We start from the raw sequence: 17,983 nt of genomic DNA, 5'->3' as shown, positions 1-17,983 counted from the left end.
TCTGTCTGTCTGTCTGTCTGTCTGTCTGTCTGTCTGTCTGTCTGTCTACGTCTCTGTCTATCTCAATGCATCTATTTATCTCAATGCATCTATTTATCTCAATGCATCTATTTATCTCGATGCATCTCTATCTCGCAGTCTGTCTGTCTTGTCCTGTCTTGTCTTGTCATGTCTCGTCTTGTCTATCTCACTACATCTCTATCTATATCTCTATCTGTCTGTCTGTCTGTCTACGTCTCTGTCTATCTCAATGCATCTCTATCTCGCATTCTGTCTGTCTTGTCTGTCTTGTCTTGTCTAATCTTATCTATCTCACTACGTCTCTATCTGTCTTTTTATATTTGTGTGTAGGTGGTTGCTGTGGATGCTCGTCTCACTCCGACACTTGGCGCTCTTTGGCCTTGGCTCTTGTTAGACGACCCCACCATGGAAGCGGTGCTGGAGCTTCTGTGCGTCCACACGGCCAACTGCCCACCAGGTCTGCATGTGTTTGTGTGTCTGTTCTGTCTATTTTGAGTGTTTGCGCAGTCATTGTGCCTGGACCGTGCCTGTCTGTGGTTAGCAATCTCACTGAGTCATGCACACTTTGCAATAAAAGTTCCATTGTCCTTTCCAAAGACAGCATTGTGTTTCACAGTAACAGACAGTTGGTGGCCACAATAGATGCAGTGTCTGGATTGATCAGGCTGCTTGTCTGCCTGATTATTGTTTGTATTCTGTCACGTAAATGTACCCTGCATGTTTAAATCGGCACAAGATTCGAAGAGGAGGGAACGGACGGGAAATTTCACTTCAACAGCTCGTGATAACTTTGAGCTGTTTCCAAGTACAAATCGGTTTCATCAGCAAGAAAACAAAAATTTCTATAAACTTTTCGAACAAAAGTTAATAAGTTTGGGTGTGTTCGGAGGTAAATTTGCTTGACTGGCACCAGTTTCCACCTGATGTGTGTTCGTTCTGATTTAACTCAATTGTTATAGACCCCCCCAATAAGCTCAAGCTGGGAAGCAGCAGGAATCAGTGAAGTCAGGCACTATTTCCCCAAAGGTTAACAGAACAGCAGGTTGTGCTACGGCTTAGAGTTACACCATCCGCCCTCAGGCTACCACTGCGTCTCCCGAGACGCCCACATTTCTACTCTTTTATCTCTACCTTCATCCAAAACTTTGTTAGCTGTTAGTTCAAATAGGATTCTTCAAGAAAGTACCTTTTTTTTCCTTTTTCTTTTTGGATAAGATGTGCTATTTTGTTGTGAAAAGACTAATTAATGTGTGAATGTGGCATTAAAACAGAAATGTTGGTGTAGATCTCAGTCGCCCAGGACATAGTAATCCTGAGATTTTATTTAAGTTGATGTTTGACTATTCATGCGAAGCGTTTACTAAATTCAAACTTAAAAAATAAAGGTGGTTTCAACCTTTTAATTGTAGTGAACTATATGCAAATCACTACCTTCACTGCCTCTGAGGGTTGTAAAGATCTTTACGGGCTTGTTTTTGAAACCTGACTTGTTGAATGTTTCTTGGTTTTTATTTTTATTTGTCCACAACATAACTGTCCTCAAATGAATGTCCCTCATCCCTAAAGATGTAGGTTGACCGCTGAGTCTTGTCTGTAGATCAGCTGTTTAATATACCATATTATTTTACATTATTAGTATTTAGTGTACATCTTAGATCTTTTAGCATATTGTTTAGCGTATATCTTATATCTTACTGCAATGGTTCCCAACACTGGTCCTTGTGGAACACCATCCTGCATGTTTTAGTTGTTTTCCTGCTTTGACACACCTGGTTTGAATGAACAGTTGATTAATGGACTTCTGCAGGATGGTGTTCCTCAAGGACCAAGGTTGGGAACCACTGTCTTAGTGTATATCTTAGATTCCTATATGCTGTTTCTTTTTATACTTTATATTTTTGCTATTTTTTGGTAACTGGGACCTTGAGTGTACAATTTCGTTCCACCTCATGTACCACACGTGATGCAAATGACAATAAAGTAACTTGAACTTGAGCGCTGGCTGTCCTGAGTTGTACCATTCGTCTGTGGATGTGTAGTTTCCCTGTTCTAAAAGTCTGAAAACATTTGGCTGCACTGACTTATACACGCCACACCACCACATTTGTGTTTAAGTGTTTTATCCTTAGGGTGTACCAGTTTCTGTCTGAGGTTCACCGTAAGGATAACACACCCCAACACGAGTGTTGAACCTGCTGGAACTCTTTGGGTTTGATCTGAAAAAGCCCTTTGGATGAAATAGTAAAACATTTCCTCCAAACAAGAAAAAAATAGATTAGTTGACCTTTAAATAACTTGTTTTATCTGCTGCTTCTTTGATGTCTATTAGCGTTTCATGATGGCTCTGCATAATAAAACGTAGCTGCAGCCTGAGGGCTCTAAGAAAAATAATTTCCCTCCAAGCTAGAGCTGGAAGACCATGGTTGGCAAGCAGTCAGTTTAAGTTGAAATAGAAAAATGAAAGCTAGTCGCCGATGTTTTAAAGCTGCCTATTTCAATGTAAACACCTTTATGGGCATGTTTTATTGATTATTAGCTTGTCACCTTAAAACGTTAATTAACTCTCAAACAGCCATTGCTGTTCCAACGCTTGCGTTCCTCTTTATGAGTTTGATCATCTTGCTCGACAGCTCTACAAGCAGCCATGCGTGCAAAGTTTTGGTGTAGTGGCAGACAGCTGTGCAAGCCAAGGGCCCCGTCTGTGTTTTTGCTGCGCCTGGTGCTTCAGGCTGCCAGCTTTAAGATAAACAGAAAGAAGCGAGCGGTTCCAGCGACGTTTCATTGTTGTTCGGAGCGTTCCTCCATGCTAAAAGAAGCGGACTGGTTGAACAGTGCAGAGCGTCACTGCAGCTGCCAGATGAATCGTTTGAAAACCGCAGTTTTCAGGCTTGGCTTGGTTTTTCCAGCTTTTGGCGCTGTTTTTTAATGTGAGCTGTCATGCAGTTTTACCAACATAAAAATACTGAGAGGTGCGATTAGTCTTCACGCGTTCATTATTTTTTCTTCATACAATCTTTTACTTTATATATAATATGAATACCTTATTAAATAAGCTTGGAAAGTGTTTTAAAGGCAACAAAAACATTTTAAAATGTTTTTTTTCTTAAAGATTAAGCATCTACCAGTGATCTTTGTGACCTGCTTGTGTAAAGATGGCAACATACTTTATTTTTAAAGAGACATATTCTGTCCTTGATGTGACGTCTTTTCTTGAGAAGTCTTTGATTTTTATCAAATGAACGATACCAAACGTCATTCTACTTATTTTTAAGGAGAGGTTTGTTCTAGTTACCAATAATTAGATTTTAATGACTACTGTTGCAATGCAATCTGACCACTGTCTGCATAACTACATTACTTTTGCTTTAACAAAAGAAAGCTTTATTGATACTTAGTGTATTTTTTGGATTATAAGGTGCACTTAAAATCCTTTAATTTGACTCAAAAATCGACAGTGAGCCTTATAATCAGGTGCATCTTATGTATTAATTCTGGTTGTGCTTACTAACCTCGAACCGAATTTATGTGTTTTACCTCGCTCAGAATGTCTAAATGTTTTCGTATCGCTTAATGCGCCTCATAGTCTGAAAAATACGGTGATAATGAGAATAAGATAAGATTTACTGTGACTTGTTTAGCTGCTTATATTTTGTATTTCTCAAGAATACTAAACAGTTTGTATTCTTGTTTCACAATGGATTAAAAACATAACATTTAAAAGAGGAAGGTGGCGTAATACATTAATGTGCACGTCTTTTAGTGTTTTAGTGGCAATGATAACTTGATTTCTTCTCATTTTCTTAATATCCAACACAATTTGTCATTGCAGAACCATTAAGTTTGAGAAAACTTAATTCTTTTAATAATTAAATTTACTTTGCAGATTTGTACATGGATGCTGTAACAGCTTCATTATGTAAAATAGGTGGAGTTTCCCTTTAAAGGCTCATGTGAAAGAGAGTTGGACAGAAAATGAATCATATTATGTGTTTTGTGAATCTACACTTGTTTCTGTTAATGATTGCTTTGTCGGTTTAGTTTGTGAGGGCATCATTAGAATTTTTTTTTCTGTTCCCAGCATGCAGTTCTGTGTGTAGCAGCAGCCCCAGTGGGGTACCAGGTTCTAAAGGCTCCTCTAATAGCTCTCTGATGCACTCCGTCATGAAGCTGACCTCGCTCGCCTCAGACAACAGCCCCATCCAGAACCTCGCCTTCTCTCTCCTGGTTAACCTGACAGCGTCACGGGACTGCAGGTGCATCCTGCAAAAGGTGCAGGAGGAAAACAAGAGACAGACTAAAGGAACTTTTTATTTTGGTTCCAAAAGTTTAAACTTTATGAGATAGTCTTTGTTGAGTGTCTCGACCAGTTGAAATACATTCAGAGTTGCTCAGTTTGTTCATTTCATGCTAAAAGTTTCCTTTTTTCTTGTGATTTTTTCAGAATAATTTTCTTCAAGCGTTCCTCTCAGTGCCAGTGCCCAAAGCAGCCGGTGCGAAGGCCACGTCAGTCGGTGGTGTGAACCTCCTGGCCCTCTGGCTCAGACTGCTGGTCAGTCTGTCGGCGGCTGACGATGGCCAGCAGAGCATCCTTAAGGTGACCGGAGTCCTGGAGCTGCTGGTTGACTTGGCGCCGCATCGACGGCACGCGCTGCTCACCCTGCACAACCTCTGCTTCTGCTCTGCCAGCAAATCACACGTCATCGCCAACGGTACGGAAAAAAGCTGAGGTTAAATGTTATAACTGCCTACAAACACAGGCTGTTTGAGAGTCATGAAGGGTAATGTTGCTTGTTTTACCTCCACGCTACAGGCCCACGTGAGCAAAAGCAATGTCCTCACCTACTGCTACTTGCAGTAAAATAATTATGTGTATTAAGCAAAATTTCACACTTACAAAAATAACTAGAGAACTTGCATTTCCTGTGAAAATACAGTGTGGATGCTTATTGCTCAAGAACTTGCTGAAAAACAGCTGAAATGAGCTAAAACATGCTGAAATGTAGCTGAAATGGAAGAACAAGCCTAAGTTAGCAGAAGAAAGCAGAAAGAAGACATATTTGCTGAATTATGTTTCAATAAGCAGAATTTAGCACAAAATTTAGGAGATTATCTAAAAAAAAAGGCTGAAATTAGCAGAAAATAGCTGAAAATACAGAAAGAAGCTTAAACTACCAAAATGAAGTAGAGAGAGCACAATTGTGCCCAATTAGGCTGAAAGAAACAGAAATTAGCACAAAAAGTGGAAATTATCTGAAAAAAGCAGAAATCTGGGAAAAAAAAAAAACAACAACAGCTGAATAAAAGCTAAAAAAGCAGAAAGAAGCTAAAATTACCAGAAGGAAGTGGAGTGAGCACATTTTTGCTGAATAAGTCAGAAAAATTTAATTAAGTGCAAGGGCCGAGATTGGGTAGAGGCAGGGGAGCCGAATCGGGACCTGAAGGTCCCAGGTTCAATCCCCAGCCATTCCCACGTGTTGTGATGTCTCTGAGCAAGATACCCAATCCCTAATTGCTCCCCATGTGCTTACATAGCTGCCCACTGCTCCACCTGGGCGTATCCCAGGTGGAGCAGTGGGCACCCAGGTGCGATGGGTTAAATGCAGAGACACAGCACTTATTATAAATGTGGAATTAGCTGAAAAAAGCTAAAATTAGCATCAAAACAGTTAAAAAGTAGCTGAAATAGCAGAAAAAGCTGAAACTTCTAGAAATATGCTGAAAGGAGCATAACAAGCTGAAATTAGCACAAGTTGGAAGAAGCACAAAACTGTTGTAGTTAGCAGAATAAAGCTAAAAGGAGCACAAAACAGCTGAAAATAGCAGGTTTTTTTTATTTATTTGCACAACGAAGCTGAATGTTTTGATAAATAATTAGTTGAAATAGAACAAAAATTATGGAACAAGAAAGATGCCAAAAAACATACGGAATAGGGATAGTAACTATAATAAATATAAACAGGATCACAATAATGTGAACAAGTATTCACACAATAATAATTGGTTTAATATGTGGAGTTTGCCAGCTGTACTAAACTCTAGATTTCATTGCTTTTATTGTTTTATTTTATTTTTGTGTTCATAAACATGAAGTTTCACTCAGGATCTCAACAACCCTGTGATTTATTATTTTTTCCGTATGGTCCTATGAGCCGTCGCTACATTAAGCTGTCAGCCACCGACTCGAGATCGTTACACCAGAACCAAACAGGGAGCGAAGTTAGTAAAATATGACTTTTACAGTTCATAACTCCAATTACTGATGCTGGAGCATTCCGTTTCAGAGCAGAAGAAATCAATATTAATTTACATTTCTTGGACAAATAACAACAGAAACGTACATAAAAGCAATTAGATGTGCAGCTTAGTGTCAGGTTTACAGTTGAGGTTTAATTCAGGCAGTTTATGATCAACGCTGCAACAGTGAGAAGATAAATAATCTACAACATGCTAGATGATGAAAGCAGAGGAAGCAGCTGAGACCGAAACACGGTCTCTGTACCACCACCACCCCACACACCCACCCACCCCACACACACACACACCTTCACAGCGTGAGCTGCAGATGGCTGCAGGTGCGTGGAAACTGTCATGGGATGGTAATTTTTCTATTTTTTTGTTGCTTCCTGTGTGAAATGACATTTCCTGTATGTGAGGTTTGGAGTAATTTTCAACCAATTACAAAATTGGCAGTTTGATTTGTTTTGCTCCCAATCAGGACACATTGGGAAGCTTATTTCCCTCACTGGTATCATTTAGACTGAACAAATATCGTTTTAACGTAGTTGTGATTGGAGCAGTTTTGATGTTAGTTTTTAGCCTGTTTCTCTATATTTTCTGACAAAGAACCTTTTTTTTTTAATAAAGCAATGTGACCTCTGGTGCTCTTTTACTAGCTACTGTTTTATACACTTAAATAAAAAAACTGGTTTTGGACAGTTAGTAATAAAGTTGATTTATTATAAACTTATGGACTTTATTGATTGTTTCTTGTTTTGTTTTCCAGACAAAGCCATGAAAGTTCTGCTGACATGTCTGGAAAGTAGAGAAATGGAAACCTGCTGTATGGGAGCGTCTGCACTGTGGGCATTACTCTACAACAATCAAAGGGTACACACACACACACACACACACTTTGGACTGAAATGTGTTTTTTACCTCTGCCAAGCAGGTTATGACTTCGGTAGTTTGTCTGTCTGTGCACAGGGTTACTCAGAAAGTTCTGAATGGATTTTCAGGAAATTTTTTAGGCAATATTGAAGTTCTCACAAACAACAAGTGATTACATTTTGTTCTGGATCCAGGACAGTGTTTACCCTAGATCAGTTCTCTTGGTGGGGTGCTCGTCATATTTTATTATTTTGTCTGGGGGGTGGGGGGAATCCCATCTCTGTTGTCCGCCTGCTAGCTTAGTGCTACGTTGCTGCCATTTTTTATCAGGGGGGTGGGAGGGTGTCACGTCTGTGTTGCCCGTCTGCTAGCATAGTGCTACGTTGCTGTTGTTTTTCATAAGGGTGGGGGGGTATCACATCTGTGTTGCCCACTAGCTAGCTTAGCGCTACATTGATGCTGTTTTTTATCAGGCTGGGGGGTGTGTCATGTCTGTGTTGCCTGCCTTTTAGCTTAGCGCTATGTTGCTGACGTTTTTTTTTTTTTTTTGGGGGGGGGGGGGGTCATATCTGTGTTGCCCGTCCACTAGCTTAGCGCTACGTTGCTGCCGATAATTGTCAACTGGGAAGGGGGTGGGGAGCAGTACATGAGTAGCATTTTTGCTAGCACATTTGTATTTCGTCCCACGCTACATCAATACCAACAGTTGTCGATGGCGGAGGGGTTCTTCTAGTGCTTATAGTTTCTATATCGTTTTTTGTTTTTCATTAAGTAACTCATTTTTGATGGAATAAGACAAACGGAATCCTAATTTTCATTGATTTATTAATTTTGTCCTGTTTTATGCTTTTAGTCAAGCACATAAATCTGTCTTAAAACTTCATAATTCTTATGTACACTAAATATTATGCCCTTTAAAATAAACTTGTAATTTTTAATAAGAAAATGTCTAAATTTTCCCAATCTGGATGTCACTTATCCTTCTCAAAGGCAAAAACGTCCCTGAAGTGTCCTTCTGTTCGGTTGAAAATTGAAGACGCACATTCCGTCTTCAGAAAAGGCATGTATTTATTTATTCTGAGCGCGTTCCTGCTTTAAATGTACACAAAACCCTTTGTCCAGTTGCATAATTAAAGTTTGTTTGTATTTGTAGATGCAGAGAAGACACAGGAGCCTCTGAGTGTTTACCTGCTCAAGTGCCTCGACCGCCTCTCCCAGCTGCTAAAAAACTGACTTTAATAAATGTATTTGTATTTATTTGTATCAAGTTTTATAATAAATGTGATTTGGTTTTTAAAGTAGCATCAACTTTTCCGTGTTTTCATTTTGTCATCTATGTGGCTTTAAGCTTGTGTTGTGGTGTTGAGCCACAACACAAGCCCCAAATCTTTAACTAAAAATGTTCCATCCAAGTCCAGTTCTTGTGATATTATTAAATTTAGCCTGACGTGTTTTGACCCAAGTTTCCATGACCTCTGTGACAAAGTGCCCCCTCTGTGTGGAGCGGGTTATCATGAAGTGCACCCCAGAAGCTGAAGAGTTTCTCAGTAGCCAGAGAGCGAACAGGAAGTGCAGCTCAGGCGCCTCTCCACTCGTCTCATCAATGCAGCTTTCATTCTCCCTCTGCGAGGCAAAATGGAAGCTGTACAAAAGGACTCCTGGTACTTCATGGTACTCATCTTTCTTCATTTTCTTAAAGGTATGGAGAAACATCTATTTTCTATGTACCTAAATTCATTTTAGGTGCTTATTAATAGTAATAATATGGTATATCTATTGTTTACAGCTTTGAAAATTATAAAGCACAATGTATTTACATTTTGCATTAGTTTATTAAATGACTAAGTTCTATGTTTGAGTTTATTTATAGAGAAACATTTAAAAAGGTTTCCATTATAATAGTTATTCGTGTTTATGTGTACTGGCAGAAGATGGTGTAGTTATCATTAACCATGTGATGACCTGCTGGTGGTTTTACTCCTCCAGATGGAGTTAAGAAATGTTTATTTTCAGCCCTTACTGTGTTGGGAGTATTTGCTCAGTAAGTAAAGTGTATGATTTTGAACCGTCTTGCCAACTTTAAATTTACAGTACTTAAAAATAAAATGGAAAAAATAAAGGTTCAAATTGCATCTAATTTTTATATTTTGCTTCCAAGGAACCAGGTTTAGTTGTTGCTTTCTGCTCAGTTTCTGTCCAATTTTTCAACTAGACCATTGCAACATATTGTTCAGTTGTTTTTTTGAGGAATTTCGACATGTGGAAGACAAAGTGCCAGGTCTAAAGAAAAAAACATTCTGCAGTAGATAATGTGTGGAAGTTAAGTTTTTAAGAAACATGAAAAAAGAATCGTCAAACTTGACACAGGACTTAAGAAATGCATCATGTTTGAACTGAATGCTAAGTTTCAGCTAATCGTTTCAGGGAACCACCTTGTATTGATTCAGCCAAGAAAATTGGAACAAATTAGTGTTTGTTAGGAGCTGCTGGTAACAAAGTGCCTGAAGATCCAATTTAAAGTTAGTTCTTTTGAGTTTAGGAGCTTTTTAATACTTTAATGATTTAAAAGTCAAAGTTAAATGTCTAAGAAACAAAAAAAAAAAACAGAAAGACAAATAGCAATTTATTTAGACCACTTCCAACAACCCCCACCCCCACCCCCCCAAAAAAAATCCAGCTGCTTGGAAGTAAAATGTAAAGAAATCATGGACCACTCAAGGTTTTTGCAAAGTACTGCACTATTTTCTATAAATCATATAAACAAGATTTTGTAATGAACGAGGTAATACTGTGCTAAATGTCTAGTTTTATTTAATGTTTTTGATGCTTTTGTGTATTTTTAGTTTGAGATGTTTTTTTTTTTTTTTGTACCCTAAACCATGTGCAATTTATCTGTTGTTTAGATTACAGTGGTTCCCAACCCTGGTCCCTGAGGAACACCATCCTGCATGTTTCAGTTGTTTCCTGCTCCAACACGCTTGATTCAGTGATTTAATAACTTCCTCAAGTTCTGCAGAAGCCGGTTAATCACCCATTCATTCAAGTATGTCAAAGATGTTCAAGATGTCCAAGACAAATTTCCCCTCGGGGACAATAAAGTATACATATATCTATCTAAGTCAGGCAAGTCAAATCAGGAAAACAAGTAAAACATGCAGGACGGTGTTCCTCAAGGATCAGGATTGGGAACCACTGATTTAAAACACCAAATCCCAAAGAACCCAGTCAGGGTCACATATTTTACGCATATGTGCTAGCATATTTTTAATAAAATTGTTTCAAAAGATAAAACTAGTAGTCCTAAAGCAAAAAATGTAGTTAATGTAAGGATTAAAAAAAACATTTAATTTAGCTTTTTAGTATTGTGCTCCATCGTGCTCTTATGCAATTACTTTTTTTTTTTGTAACCAGTATTCGTGTCATTCGACCAATATTTATGGTTACAAGTTTTAGCCCTTGTTACTTTGGAGGTCCAAAGTGTTTGGGAACCACCGGTCTAGATTCACGGTGGTTCCCAACCCTGATCCCTGAGGAACACCATCCTGCATGGTTTAGTTGCTTCTCTGCTCCAACACGCTTGATTTGAATGAACGAGTGATTAACAGGCTTCTGCAGAACTTGAGGAAGTATTTAAATGACTGAATCAGGTGTGTGGGAGCAGAGAAACAACTAAAACATGTAGGATGGTGTTCCTCAAGGACTAGTGTTGGGGAACCACGGGTCTAGAAGGATACAGGACGACAGTTGCATTAATCTGCAAAATTGTTTAATGTTTTAAATATAATTGAATAACTGTGATATGTCATACACCTATAACCCCCACACTGTCCAGTTGCCGTCCAACAGGAAGAAGTCGACGTGGTTCGGTTGGAGGAGGGGATGGTGCTGAGCTGTTTGTGCCCCTGGGACGGTAAACTGACCATGGTGTCCTGGACCAAAGTGCCAAACGATAATCCCATGGCTGTTTTCCATCCAGACTTCGGAGAGGCTTTCTCTCACCTGTACCGAGAGAGACTCGAGTTCCTGAGGAACTCGCCAATGGATGGAAGCATTTCCATGAGGAACGTTACTCATCGGGACATTGGGGAGTACCACTGCTCCATCCAGACCTTCCCTCAGGGACCCTGGACTAGGAACATTCAGGTGGAGGATTTAGGTAAACAACAAGCGGTGAAACAGAACCTATAAACTATTTAGGATGAATCTGCTTTGGTTGAACAACTCCCCAAACACAAATGAAACCAAACCCCACTAACGTGCGAAATAAACATTTTTGCAGATGAACCACCAGAGGAAGGGAACATCACGGAACCCGTTCCCACAGAGGTGACCGTAGCAGACGCAGAGCTGGTAGCAGAGCAGAGCGACAACATGACCATCAGGTGCAACCATCAGCACAACGGTACAGTCTACCAGGTCATATTTGAGAGGATGCTGCTTGGCCATCCCTGGACCATTATCGGCGTGTGCAAGACGGTGGAGGGGGGCCTGGTGGGCGAGGACTACAGCGACAGAGGCAGAGTCGACTGTGCAGACAGCCTGGATGTCAGTTTGCACATGACTGATGTTGCACCGCAAGACAACGGCTTCTATCGCTGTACTTTTAACACGGACGTGGGTGTGCAGACTACCACCGTTCAGCTGACTGTTCCCATTGCAGGTAAAATAAAAACAACCAGGCTTTATCACTGCATGACAAATCAGTTTTCATGCTGAAAATTATTTACGGAGACATTGCAACAACTGATAATATATAATGCAATTAATTAAATGGCTAGAAGATGCATGTGACGTCAGACTCAACCACTACAAAAGAGAAACTGAGTTGCTAAAACCACAAATTCATGTGTCAAATTTTTTTTTTTCAGCGCCAAGCTTTTTGTTTGTATCTGCAAACTTTTACGTTTTAATGCAACGTGTTTGCCTCAGGCCCGAGTGGGATTTATGTCACAAATCCAGTTTCCTCACAAACACAAGCAGCGTTCTTTTCACAGTCTGCCTTTCAGGTTGTTTTTTATTTTATTTAGTAATTTATATTTTTATTATATAAGCAGGTGGATTCAGCCTGTCGTTATACATGATGTACATTTACATCGGGGCTGGAGCTGCTGGACTCCTTCTGCTCACCGCCATCCTCATTCTCGCCATGAGGCACAGGTACAACCCTACAGGCTCTTTTCGGCAAATATATATTGATTAAAGAGAGATGTGTGTTCTATGTTTGACATCAAATGAGCTGTGATATCATAAGGAGATGGTTTGTATTTTTAAAATGAGGTTTTTGTGAAAAATCTATCAGTAGTCAGTATCTTACCTGCAGTAGATGGCAGTCGGAGCAGTTCAAGTCTGGAGAATCGTGGAGAAGATGTCAAAGAGGAATCAAGCTGGCAGCTAATCAGACTGGAGTTCACTTCTAAAAGGATTTCCACCGTCTAAAACAATTCCTCAAACATTTTGTTGCAGTTAAAGAAAATGCTAAAAAAAACAAAAAAAAAACGGAATCTCGCTTGGCTGCAACTGTTCGCAACAAACTGCAAAAAGCATTTGAGAGGGACTTTCCAAAATGTCTCAAAACAGTCACGGGGGTTCTCAATTTGCTCTTGAGGGTTGTATGGACTTTCTTTTGTATTTCTTCAATTTTGAACACATTCCAAAAATCATTAAAATACTATTTTTCCTTTAAAAATGTTGTGGAGTTGTCACCGTTGTCTGGAATCTCTCAAAACCTTCTCACTGGAGCACTGCAGCTTTATTTTAGTTATTTTCTTTATTTACTTAGACTAGTTTTACTGTTAGATTTAGTCCAATGTAAATACTTTTAATAAAGTACATAAACTTCAGTACAGTAGTAATGAATACCACCAATGTGCAATATTGCTGCAGGAAAGTAATTGTCAGGTGTGTAAGTTTACTCTAGAACATTCACTCAAACAGCTATGACATTTTAAAGGTTTGTAATGTTTAGAAGGCTAAAAAATTGCTCCTAATTTTAGCTTCCTCATGAGTGTGCTGCCAGTTTGCCAATCTTATATTTATCTATCTGCTGCAGGTAAGACACTTGCTATTTTTTTAAGTGTAGCTGACAGAAACTCTGCTCGGAAAACTTTAAACATTTCTTTTAAGTACTAACCAGATTAAATCCATAGAAGGTTGATATTTGAGCTATTTGCTAATATGCTCATAAAACATTCAGACGTTTTAGCAGGATGTTTGTCAAATTAATAATTTTATTTAACAAATTTATAGGTCTCTTTAAATGCCATCGTCTGGAAATTACTTCTGTGTGACATTTATTTTGAAAGTCTGCTGTGCAGCAAACTATATTCAGAAAATTGTACCATTATATTACCACTGGAGTTTATTTGTATTATTATTCCTATATAACACTTTTATATCCATTAGTAACAAACGCAGTGCTTTTTATTGATATTCACAGGAAGAAAACTAAGAGAAAGGAGTATCGAGTCAAACTGCACTCGTCTCAGAGACAGGTAGATGTTGGTTTGTTCATTTTATCAACTCTTGTTTTTACTCTCGACACTTTTAAGGCGCTCCCTTACCTTCTGATACGTCACACACTGAGCTACAAACCTGTTACACTTTACAATTAATATTTAAACTGCTTCACCCCATCAGCTCTTAACCTGACGCAGAGGAAATTCTGCTTGTGACTCAACTAATGAAGCTTCACCATCACCAGCTGTTTACATTATGTAGAGGAACACATTGGTAAAATATTACCGTATTTTCCGGCGTATAAGTCGCAGATTTTTCAGTCCTGCGACTTATACACCGAAGCGACTTGTATATACTGCATTTTTTTTCCATATTCATAACGCAATTTTTGATTTAAGCTTGAAATGTTCATTCATTCTGATACGAACCAGATTAAACGTTACCATTTGCAGCCGCTAGAGGCGTGAGAGGGCCCTTTAGGCTTTTGACAACTACTGCTACACACACGCTACACCCACACCCACACCCAAACAAACATTCACTTAGAGACAACTGAGAAAAACTTAACACAAGTAAAATGCCACCAAACAGAAAATGCTAATTTGCAGATTACAAAATGCACGTAATAAACATGCAGCCCAAAACGAAAGTTTGTAAACGGGTGGGGTCCGTGCAGTCTGCTCAGGGGAGTCAACCTGGCGGAAGAGACAGCCGCACGGCGGCGGAGGATCCCCCCTCGTGGGAAACACTCTCGCCAGGTGCATTTTTTCTGTGGTGGTGCGCCATCCATCCATCCGTCCATCCATCCATCTATCCACCCATCAATCCATCCATCCATCAATCCATCCATCTATCCACCCATCAATCAATCCATCCATCCATCTATCCATCCATGCTAATTGATCGATCGATCGATCGTGGCTCTGGCTGCGAGGTCTGCAGCGTTCCTCTGCTGCCAGAACAGGGAGGATGGGGGCAGCGAGGCACGTGTTTGTGATCTGCGGCCCCGGGAAGCTGTGAGGTGCAGGTGGGGGGGACACTGTAGGGCCATGAGACACCTTCGTCCCTGCTCCGGTGGGGGAGGAACACTGTAGAGCTTGCAGCTAGAGCCACAATGGGTGGATCGATTTTTGGCACAACACCGGCCCACGTTTCCCAGGGGTCAGCGGTGACACATAATAAATGTGATTAATACGTCAAATTGACATATATATATATATATATATATATATATATTTTTTTTTTTTTTTTTTCCTCTTCATGATGCATTTTTTGGACTAATGTGACTTATACGCTGGAAAATACGGTAAATACCAAACTTTAAAACTGTATTTCTCTAAGTGCAGCTTCATGTATTTGCAGTTGTTTGTTTTTAGAGTAATATAATTGATCCTCCTCCTTGTCGGGACTACAAATGATTATTAAAAATAAACAAACATGTTCAAAACTCCATTGCTTTTGTGAAGTAGCTGCATTGTTGGTGAATACATTATTAACTGCTCTGTGTTTTTGCTTTAATCCTTGCAAACTAATAACATTTTACTACGTCCTCACAGCCCAACCTGTATGAGAATGTCCCTGTGTATCCCCAGTTTGCGAAGAACTCCAGGCAGTCCAAAAACTGCCCGATCTATGCCAACCTGCCGGCTGGACGTTCGCTCCAAACCGCTCGGCGGCCTCACAATATAAGAACGTGCGTGCTGTAACTCTCCTGGGATAACGTGCCTCTTCGTCAGCGTGCTCCTGAGCAAAGGATAAACAAATATTGGCACATTATAATTATCCATTTGAGTTTTTCCTTCTTTTTTTTTTTTTTTAAATAATCAGATGCAGGGATCGCGCTGACGCTGTTTAATATTCACACGCCGGTTGGAAACGCGTTAACAAGCTGGCGCTCCTCTCGGAGTCAGGAAGCTGACAAGGTTGTTTGAAAGCCGCCTCCCCTCCCCCACCTCTAATTAAATGTAGTGTGTAATTATTTTTGAGCGAATGTTTGTGTTTGTCAGAACAATATTTGACAGTAACGATCACACAGAAGAAGGAAGAGACAAAAAGCCCGTATAATCATTCTTTTCACTCCTCTAACCCTCCGAGTAAAACGATTGACAAAAGCCTGTGTAATTGCCCTCTTTTCACTTTCATCCCTCCTGGTTTTCTATTCAGAGCTTGACAATAGTGTCTAATCATCTAACGGAAAAAGAAAAGCAGTCACTTAGCAATGTACCATCACTTGAGACGGCTGTTTTCCCCCAGCAGGCTTTCTGACTCGTAGAGCTGCTTTCTAGTTCCGGCACGCTCCTCGTATGAAAGCTAAACTCAAATTAGCAAATCCTGAGCTGCAGTTTATGGCTCCTGTTTGACGAACCTGTGTTCTTTTCTTTGTCTTTAGACAATATGTCAAAGGAAGTCGTTTCCTAGATGAACTGTCGAGCGTTTTCTCATTTCCTATTTATTTATTTATTTTTGCCGCGCTTTTGTGAATCAATATTTAAGGCTTATGGCACTGTCGTACGAATAAACGGTGTGAAATTTCGTTCGTTTGTCTCTGTAGAAATGGAGGCAGTGGCTGACGCGGTAATGGATAAGCGGGCTGTTCCGCTAGGAAACGAGAAAAATGTGGACGGTGTTGAAATGTGGAAGGGACTTTAAAGCCTGGAATCAGTTGTTGTCTTAACTGTCCCCTTGTGAAACGGTGGAAGCTGTAACTGTAAGACTGTGATACTGATTGTTTCTGTGTGAACAGCACCGAAACTCATATTTGTGACTGAAAACAAGAATAAAACTGTTGTAGCCTAAACTTCCACGAGTTTGTTGTGATGTGGGTGAAGAGGGCTGAAATCAAATAACCACTTATCTTCTTAAATCAAAGCTTTCCATTTGTCTTTTCCCTCTAAAGGTGTTCCTTGAAGAAACTACCATGCCTTGAGGCTAAAGTGATTTCAAAAGCCCTAGTTTTACTTTATACTCTAAAAAACGCGAACTTCACAAATCAACTTTTTTTTATTTTATTGCTTCAGACCCAGAAGTTGACTCTTTTGAGACTTTTATTCTATTTGCAATATTTGAAGACTTCTAATGCTGTTGACTGGCACTTCAGCAGCGGCTCTTCTTTACTCGTAGGTTTGCTTGTTGCTGACTTTGTGAGTTTTCTACTTCAAAGAATAGATTTTAAAATCGTGTGTTTTGCCATGCTGCGTCCGATCCAAACCACACCCTTCTATAGATATAAAATCTATTATCCAAAGAAATCTCCCTACAAATTATTTTATTTGCACTTCATGGTCCAATTAATGTATTATCCAATTACTATCATTCTATTGTCATAAAAACCCAGAAAGGGCCTTAGAAAGACATCCCCCCCAAGATGACAGTCCCATTTTATACTTTTAAATTAATGGATCTGATTGTTCAACAAAATGATCTCAAACAGGTTTTATCAAATTAATCTTGGGGATTTTTGAGTAAGCACATATTAAAAAAAAGAGCTTTAAATGGTACTGTAATGCTTTTTTATGAGGAATCTTGTATTTTTTAAGTTTTCTGAGAACTTTTGGTTCCTAAAGGTATTAGTGCTTCCTAAGTTTCAGGTACTTGTCACTCATTGGTGTCCCTGATTAACTTTACTGCAAGATTTTTTTCTCCCATTGGGTTGTTATACTTACTCAACCGTTGTGAAATAGTCTATCCATCCATTTCCTGCTGTTGGGTAACAGAGGCAACAAGTCCAAGAGCAAATCCCAACATTGGTTTCTCCAGTGACATGCTTGAACTCCCATAGACGATCCCAAAGCGTACCCAGGTTAGACAGGATACACAGTCTCTCCAGCAAGTTGTGGTTGCTCACGATTCTTCCTTCTAGTGGGATGTGCCCAAAAAGCACTCCAGAGTGAGGTGTCCAGGTGTCTAAGCCACCTCAGCTGACTTCTTTTCGATGCGAAGGAGCTGCGGCTGTACTCCAAGCTCCTTAATTCTCCAATGCTGAGCCTGGCTGTCTTACAAAAGAAGCCCATTTCAGCCGCTTGTATCCAGGATTTTGTTCTTTGACATGATCCAAATCTCATGACCACAGATGAGAGCTGGAACATTGGCAGACCAGTAAATTGAGAACTTTTTCTTTCATCTCACCTCCTTCACGATAACATACTTGCTGCATTACGGCAGACAAGGCCTGATTCTTGCTTCAGCCTACTATTCAATGGGAACAAGACTCCTAGATACAAGCAGAGACCCTGCAGTCCCCAAACCTAGACTGCACCTTGAGATCCTGATGATGATGATGAGATCCACAAACAAACAAAAAGAATGAGAGAAGTCCAACCTGCACTGCGGAGGATGTAAACTCGTCTCTTGCTTTGGTTATAGAGACCAAATAGCCCATAAAAGTGAAATGTGTTAGTGA

The 17,983-nt window shown here is 39.7% G+C and overlaps 2 protein-coding genes across 2 annotated transcripts in view; both read left to right on the top strand.

Annotated features, from left to right (window-relative positions):
* The window catches only part of rttn (rotatin), a 48,953-nt gene extending 40,592 nt beyond the window's left edge, over window positions 1–8,361 (top strand). Inside the window, exons 44-49 of the mRNA XM_037694144.1 lie at window positions 352–478; window positions 4,100–4,290; window positions 4,463–4,730; window positions 7,025–7,128; window positions 8,119–8,188; window positions 8,282–8,361. Coding sequence (XP_037550072.1) covers window positions 352–478; window positions 4,100–4,290; window positions 4,463–4,730; window positions 7,025–7,128; window positions 8,119–8,188; window positions 8,282–8,361 — 840 coding nt within the window. The remainder of the gene's footprint in view (window positions 1–351; window positions 479–4,099; window positions 4,291–4,462; window positions 4,731–7,024; window positions 7,129–8,118; window positions 8,189–8,281) is intronic.
* Window positions 8,362–8,763: 402 nt separating this feature from the next.
* cd226 (CD226 molecule) lies at window positions 8,764–15,290 on the top strand. The gene is made up of 6 exons (XM_037693928.1): window positions 8,764–8,827; window positions 10,961–11,284; window positions 11,408–11,788; window positions 12,180–12,285; window positions 13,565–13,619; window positions 15,141–15,290. The coding sequence occupies exons 1-6, from the start codon at window positions 8,764–8,766 to the stop codon at window positions 15,288–15,290; spliced, it is 1,080 nt and encodes a 359-aa protein (XP_037549856.1).
* The last annotated feature ends 2,693 nt before the right edge of the window (window positions 15,291–17,983 follow it).

The sequence above is a fragment of the Nematolebias whitei genome, chromosome 20 (genome assembly GCF_014905685.2).
Source record: "Nematolebias whitei isolate Nwh7 chromosome 20, NemWhi1, whole genome shotgun sequence".
Classification (NCBI taxonomy): domain Eukaryota; kingdom Metazoa; phylum Chordata; class Actinopteri; order Cyprinodontiformes; family Rivulidae; genus Nematolebias; species Nematolebias whitei.
The sequence above is the reverse complement of the archived record's forward strand: the minus strand, read 5'-3'. Positions and strand labels throughout refer to the sequence as shown.